Source organism: Alligator sinensis, unplaced genomic scaffold (assembly GCF_000455745.1).
Source record: "Alligator sinensis unplaced genomic scaffold, ASM45574v1 scaffold330_1, whole genome shotgun sequence".
Classification (NCBI taxonomy): domain Eukaryota; kingdom Metazoa; phylum Chordata; order Crocodylia; family Alligatoridae; genus Alligator; species Alligator sinensis.
The window spans coordinates 1,679,773-1,687,727 of NW_005842178.1; the positions used below are offsets into that span (position 1 = coordinate 1,679,773).

The 7,955-nt window shown below is 37.0% G+C and overlaps 1 protein-coding gene across 1 annotated transcript in view; it reads left to right on the plus strand.

Moving 5' to 3' along the window:
* Positions 1 to 7,955, plus strand: part of LOC102382973 (putative short-chain dehydrogenase/reductase family 42E member 2) — a 21,834-nt gene that overhangs the window by 8,230 nt on the left and 5,649 nt on the right. The window contains exons 6-8 of the mRNA XM_025207019.1: positions 1,330 to 1,412; positions 5,907 to 6,044; positions 7,115 to 7,180. Coding sequence (XP_025062804.1) covers positions 1,330 to 1,412; positions 5,907 to 6,044; positions 7,115 to 7,180 — 287 coding nt within the window. The remainder of the gene's footprint in view (positions 1 to 1,329; positions 1,413 to 5,906; positions 6,045 to 7,114; positions 7,181 to 7,955) is intronic.

Consider the following 7,955-nt stretch of genomic DNA (forward strand, 5'->3'; position numbering starts at 1 on the left):
GGGGGGTGGGGGATAAACGTAAGATGGCCCTCCAATAATTGAATTCTAGACTGAGAAAATTATAACAAATGTTTACATTTTCCATTAATCTAATTATTGGGTAGTCATTTAAAATTCATAATTATCTTGGGTTTGGGTAAATATGGTAAATTATACAATTTATATGGTAAGCAAGGTTCTTTGGGTACGTGTGATATCTTTTATTAGACCAACTGAGTAGTTGGAAAAAAGTCCTTGAAAGCTTTTGGGCTCAGTCACCCTTCTTCAGGCATAGGGAGTCTCTCCTGTACACTGTCACTGACACCCTGCTACACTTTTAGTTTCTCTTGTTTCTTGGAGTCTCAGTACAGCAGACTCCCTCTACCTGATGAAGAGTGACTGCACCCGAAAGCTTGCTAAGAACTTTTTTCCAACTACTCAGTTGGTCTAATAAAAGATATCACATCTACTCAAAAAACCTTGCCTGCCTATGTCCTTAGACCAACCCGGCTACAACCAAAAACTCAACAACTTATATGTTGTCACCCTTATAAGGTAGCTATTAAAAAAAAAAAATTATTTGATCAGCATTTAATCAGCCACCATCTCAAAGATCAACTTGTAATTCAACATTGTATCAGGACTGGTGGCTACAGTATTTTATCAAAAACTAGAGACAAGGTATTAAGAATTTAATTTTTAACTGATCATAAATAGATAACAGATGTACTTTGCCAAGGTAGGAAGTTCAGCTAACAGTAAGCCTCAACCTTCTCTCATTCAACATTATCAGCAGTTTTCTATCCATTGCCATGGGAACCAGGATTAAGATGTGTATTGGAGACTTTTAATTTCAGTGGTTCAAATCTATTTTATATGCCTAATGACTGAAAGCCATTAATTTCTGACAGCTGCTTAGTGGTTGATATAAACTGTGTTTGGTGGTCCTACTTACTTGGTAATATCACAAAATCTACTATCACAGTTGGCACCTGCATTGATTGTCTCAACACAGAAATGAAGGATTGGATGGATAAAAGATTTTAAATAATTGGCATTTAACTAGAGTGAGTCCTTCTAAATTAAAGTTTGAAGCATATTGGCAGGGAAGTCTGGTGAGTTTTGTATTGCTACTATCCATTGCTTTGGTTGTTCTTTGGAGAAAGAGAGCTATTAAGCTAGCACCTTTTATGGGTACTGATTACTTTTTAATGGAAAAGTAATTAATTTAAAAATAATTTCTGTAAATGGAGAGGCTACAGCGGTGGACTCTTATATGACCAGTCAAAAGTATCTATAATGTAATAATATGGAATCCCTTTGAGAATCACATTTTATCATATCTTATAGGAGGAGATAAACTTCGTACATGTGTTCTTCGCCCACCAGGCATCTATGGGCCCCAAGAGCAAAGACATCTGCCACGAATAGCAGTATGCATTTTACTTTATTTGATTAATAAAATATTCCATTCTGTACATAATAGAATTAGTAATAATTTGTGTTATAGAGGTAACTGCTCTTAACTTTTCAAAGGCTTATAATGTAGAACATGGCTTATTTAAGGGGAAAATTATCTTTAAAAAATGTTCAGTAAATATAAAAAGAGACTTTAAGTCATTCTGTATCACAAGCAAACATTAATCCAACACATGTATGTTGATTTGATATAGTTTAATACTTGTACTGTAATTATACAGATTTGGGTGTATCTATGGTATTTCAAACTTCACTTTGCAACTTATACCCAAAAGTTTTAAAATATTAATGAAACGCGATATAAGGAAAATATCTTATTTCCATCATCAACCTTTAACAGCTTTCATTATCCAATGAAACAGGCTAAGGAGCCTGAAACACTTTCTAGTACAATAGGTTACTAAAGGGTAAGCAGTCCAGGTGCTCATGTTTTCTATTTTTTACTAACTCTGTTTTAAATTGTTGGCTTAGTACAATGTTTAGAAGACAGTGTGCACATGGTCACCTGAGTCTGCTGTTTTAAGGACATCATGACTATTTAAAGTTACCTAACCCTTTGAATAAGGAATAGATTAGACCTGGTCAAATAAACTCGTTTTTGTTTAAACCAAAACAAAGGTAAAGGATAGGCGTTGTTTTTACGTTGGGTTTTGGGGTTTTTTTTGGATGAAACAAACATTAATTTTAGGTTAGTCCAAATGTTTTGTTTGATATGAGATGAAGTGTTTTTGTTTCATTTGAGGTTATGTAATCCTTTAAAAAACCTGCGTTCTTTTAAAAAATGTAGATCAATTTTTAAGTGACAAATGATATTCTGAAATTAAAAGTAAGAAAGTTTTGTTCTGAAAATCTCAAAATGAAATGTTTCAGAGTTTCCAAAATGAAATAATTAGGTTAAAAAAATCTTCAAACAAAATGTTTTGACATTTTCAAAATCTCTTTTCCCTTTGTTATGCCCTAAACTATTAGCTAAATTCAGGCCAATTTGTGAGTAGTTCATAGCTACATTTTTTCCAGTGGATTTAGTATTGATCAAAAGAAAATTTCATCCAGCTCTAGGATTGATCTGCATTTTTCACAAACACAAGAAAAATTGTGCTAAAATGTAGAATTCAGGCATGATGTCGGACTGACAGCTTTGGGAAAGAATATCAGCTGTCTGTTCCATGGGGCAGGTAAAAAAGGGCAAGGCTGCCTTTTCAAATTGCATTAATCCTGGTATAAAGATGTTACCTTCTGTGTGAAAGAGTAATTTGGTTGTATACAACTGGGTCAAGATAACTAAAGAACTTGGTGTCAGAAGTTACAGGACGCAACTAATCATTCCAATAAAAATGTGAATATAGCCCTGAAATATTTTTTGTATAAAAATGTGGCATAAAAAACATGGAGTACCGTGGCAAATAGTTTTGTTGCATTCATACAAAGTGATCTACGTAAAGTTATGAGTAGCATAACTCTTCCCAAAATCTTGATACTTAACCTTTCAGTGACACCATCCTATCATATATATCTGCTGTATGCCACATATACGAAATGAACGATGGGGTGCTGGGATGTTTATTTAATTGCAACAGTTTCAGACTAAATGTATGTATGTACAGTTAGCTGCATGCACTTACTATGGTTGTTTCATGTTTTTCTTTCTTCTCTTTCTGTTTTCTGCTTCTTGAACTGTGCTCTTCATTGTGCTTTTTTAACTTAAGGTTTGTTTACTCTTGTTTTTTTTAACCTGATTTTGTTGTTGTTGGTTTGGGGGTTTTTTTGCTCTTCTGCTTCTCTGTTTTTTTCAGTTCAGTACTTTTTAAAATATCGACTTCTTTATCTCCATCATTTTTCTATGTTTTTCCTCTTATTCCAAGACTCTTTTCCAATCCTTTTTCATATCAGTATCTTATTTTTCACTCATTTCCCTTCGACAGTCCCCTCTTTTCTCTCCTTCCCCCATTTTCTCTCATATTTCCCCTTTCCCAGCTACAGTATTCATCTTTCCTTTTCCTAGATTTTCTCCCCTCTGGTTCTCACCATCGTTTTCTTTGTCTTCCCTCCTATACTTTCTTCTGCCTCAAAACCCCTCACCTCAGAGCCCCTCATGCTCTCCAAATCTCCCACTCTTCCTTCCTTTACTCCCTAACTCCTTTCTTCCTTCCTACCTCCAGCCACACAAGCTAACCCTTTCTGTTTCAATATTCCCTCATCATTTTTTCCTCTCTAGGAACACTTCTCCTCACTAACGCAAACATCCTCATTAATTTTCATGTCCCTGCTTTCCATATTTCTGTACCCCTTCCCCTCACATCTCCCAGAAACGCTTGACGGCCCTTTCCCCGTTAATTCCACGAACGCTCCATGCATCAAAACTACCTCACGTTCCTTGAGCTCAGTCCAATGTGACTAAGACTGCCTTGCTATTTCTCCCTGTGCCTATAAAGCAAGTGTATTAATATTTACTTTATTATACTTGTATTTATTAATACAAGTGCCTATAAAGCACTTGTATTAATATTTACTCAGCCTTTCTCACCATCATATGGTTCGCAGACAGGCATGGATTTATGGCCACAAAACTCTATCAGGTAAATGAAGTGCTTGTCTAGATTCTTCATGTGGGGATTTAAGGCAGGTGCAAGCAAGCTGTGTGAGGTGGCCCAGGGGAGAGTAAAGCCTGGGCTTCCTGAGTCCCAGTCCAGTACGTTGAATATCAGACCTTTCTTCCGCCCTCTCTCTCCTTTCCAGTTATCCTCCATTTCCTCTCATTTTGCACTCAAGAGTTACCCTTTTTCTCACAAAATCCTCTCTGCCCTTCTTTCCCCCAAACTCCATCAGTCTTCCCCTCATTCTTTCCCAGCTACCCCCTCACCATCTTCCTTTGCTGTCCCCAGCCTGCTCTTATTCCCTCTTTTCCACAACACCACACCCCTTGTCCTCCCAAACCTCCTCGTTCCCTCTCCCTTACTGTTCCTCAGAAGTCCTCATTCCCACAAGCCCTCGGGCTCTCCCCCCTCCACTTTCCCTCAAGCCCTTTCACTTTCTTCATGGTGCCCAAGCTCTGCTTCAGTTTCCTTTCATGGACCCTCAAATGCTTCCTCCCTCAGTGAATCCCAGATCTCCATACTCTCCTCCTTCTGCCCTGCTCTTAAGCGCCCTCGTATTCCCCCGGCCTTTCCTGTATCCATTGCATGCCCCTGTCCCCGCCCCACTGAGGCACTTCTTGACTTTCCCTGCTGCTCCTTCTTTCAGGGCGTGTGATGTACAGTACAGCTTTGTGATAACTACAGCCACACTATTGTGACTGCCGCCAAGGGCAGGAGGGGGGTGTACTGGAAGGGCTGCTGGGCGTATCCCACAAAACACCCAGCTTGGCCACTCGTGTAAGGGAAGTGGCAAGGGGAGTGTGGGAAAGGGGCCCTGAGTGCTTCCGAAACATCGGGTCTGCCACTAGCTATTTTCCATTTTTAATTTAAGCCATTTCAGTTGGACTGTTCTCGGGAACACTTCATAGAACCTGCTCATGAAAGCTAAAAAGCCCACAATTTTACCAAACTCTTTTTGGCTTTTTATTGCGAAAAGTAAACCAAGTGACAGATCTGCTGTTCCTGCTGGACATGCCATAACTGGTACCAAACCACCTGCCACTTGTATGTGAACATGAAGAAAGTGGCAAATGTTCAAAATATTTTGCTGATATTAGACCATTTATATATTCATATGCCAGATCCTATAAAACTGGCTTCGTTCTTTCAGATCATCCACACAAGCCCAAAACCTATAGAAAAAAAGTAGGTGTCTAGTGTCAAATAGGAATATGAAATACATATGTCCTTTCTATATATGAATGTGATACTAGCTCACAGGAAAAGAGGAAAGAAAGTTTTAAATAACGTTGGATTCAGTTTCTTTAGCCTACATAATCCTCAGCAAACTTCTTGGCCAAACTGGAAAAAAAAAATGTTCAATCCAAAATTAAATGTTGTTTGTTCTTACAAGATTTAAAAAAATTAAAATACGACTTGGGTCAAACCAAACATTTAATTCAACCTGAAATTAATTTTTGTCTGTCATTTTTGGACTTTTAAAACTTTTTATTTAATGATAGGTATTTTGAAAAGTTAAATGGTATGTAGGTATTCTGAAAATCCTACCCCTACTGTATTTTGGAAAAAGGGTTTGAATAACCACTTTAACATAATGGGCAGAAAGGTCCAAGTGCTGGATACTGTCAGCTGTCACTTTATTTAGAATATATTGTATTGCATTAAATCCATTTTTTCATCTTAATCATCAGTACTTTGTAATGCATAACAGTAGATCTCTCTAACACTATGTTAGGATTCATGTTTAGAAACAAGATTTCGTTTTAACATGGTAGACCAATTGGAAAAGGTGTGCTGCCTAATATAAAAATCTCTCTTGCAGTAGTCTCTGTTTTTTTTTTTTTGTTTCCACAGCGGAATATTGAAAGGGGGTTTTTTCGCTTCAGGTTTGGGGAGCCCACTGCTCAAATGAACTGGGTTCATGTAGAAAATCTTGTACAAGCTCATATTTTAGCTGCTGAAGCTCTCACCTCTGAAAAGAACTATATAGCTGTAAGTAAAAAAACAAACCCAACAACAAGAACAAGAAAAGCAATGCCCTGTCTAGTCTGATACAGGTTTAAAATTAAAATAGCTATAGTAGGAATATGGTGCTACCTCTTAATGTTTGTAAAGCGGTCCTTTGGCAAATGCTCTTCGCCTTGCTATGTTGCCATGCCAGGCTGGCACCAGATAAATATTTTTAATTAAATTATTCACCCCACAGTCTCTCCCAAAGAGAGGGTATTTATTATCTCTGTATCAGGAGTAAAGGGGCAGTATGCAGCTTGGGGCACATATATACATTTCTCATTGCTTCTATAAACAAAGCCAGATTTAGGACTGAGGGTGGAAAAAGTATATATCAAGTTTTTAATCCATTGGCAATAACAGCTGTGATATTAGTGTTGCTATCTGTACAGATCAACTTGCAGAGTCAGGGCCTGTGTATTTAATACAGAAAATTGTTAGACACCTTTAACTGTAGGTGTACTGCCTGTTTCTTGTACAGTATTGGTACATGCAAACTACCAGCTCAGCAAATTCATTACAGGTGCATCTATTTAAAATGTTCTTGTAGATCTTTTCCTATTTGTAAATACATGTCTTTCATAACCTAAAAAAATTAAACTAAGAAAAGTACATTGGAAAGATTACCAAAGAACATTAGTGGGAGTTTTTTCCAAAAGTTGCCAAGAGGAAACACACAGTTTGCCAAAATCTGTCCACAGCCACACAGACTTCATTGGGGTTTAATTAGTGTAAAGAAGAGCAGAATACACTATGCTATTTGTTGTGTAATCTTTATCAGAGGTAAATTTATATAAGCAAGTTTTAAGGGAAGAATATTAGCCAAATCAGACAAGCAATATTAAGTCAGTCACTTTAATTACATACAACATAGCAGTTGATTGAAACATAAATGTAGCTAACATTAATGTCTGTATTCTTACATGTACTTGTTTTTGATGTTACTGTATTATTTTCACAGTCATTAAAGATTTTTAAAAAGGGAATGAGCATATAAAAGTCAGTCCATGCTATCATGTTACTAAGATGTCTTTTCTCTGCTTCTTTAACAGAGTGGTCAGGCATATTACATAAACGATGGCGAGAATGTCAACCTTTTTGAATGGATAACTCCACTAGTATGTAAAATACATACGTTTATCTCAAATACAACTTATCTAGAAAAAACTGTATGCTCACATTTTGAAAATTATGAATTCAATTATACATGCACAAGCCAGAAAATTGTGTCTGTATATTTATTTGCATATATACAATTCCAACCTTGGTGCACATATTTAAATTTTTACATGCTGATTTTGGGAGCAGGAGACCCTTTCCAAATTTGGGACTTAATAACTCATTGAAGCCAGGACAGTGGAATTAATACAATAAGTAGAAACTACCATGTTATATTTATCTTATCTAATTAGTAATCGACCCTACATTCTTAGGCAGACTACTGTTGCCAGTAGAAATTTTGGATGTATAAAGAACATAGGTTCAGCCTGTCATTCTGCAATATCAATAATTTTTCAATTAAACATCTCACTTTTAATGATTCGGTCCAAAACAGAACTATAGCACTGTAAATGGGATATCAGTGCACTAGGATTGTGGGATTAAGCCCCAAATATTAAGACTTCTTTTCTATTCATAGTGAGTGCATCTACAAGTGACACTGCGTCGCTGCAGCAATGCGCTATGCCAATGTAGAGTCCGCGGGCAAGAATCATGATGCCACAGCTAAATCGCCATAGGAATATGCTCCCTCATTATAGTGCGTTGCTACACTGATGTAGCAGCTAAAAATAACTGCATACACAGAGCAGTATGGGCTCTTACTGCACCATCATTTAGTACCAAAGTTCCAAAAGGAAGTACTAAATGAAGGCACAGTAACAAAGGCGCTGT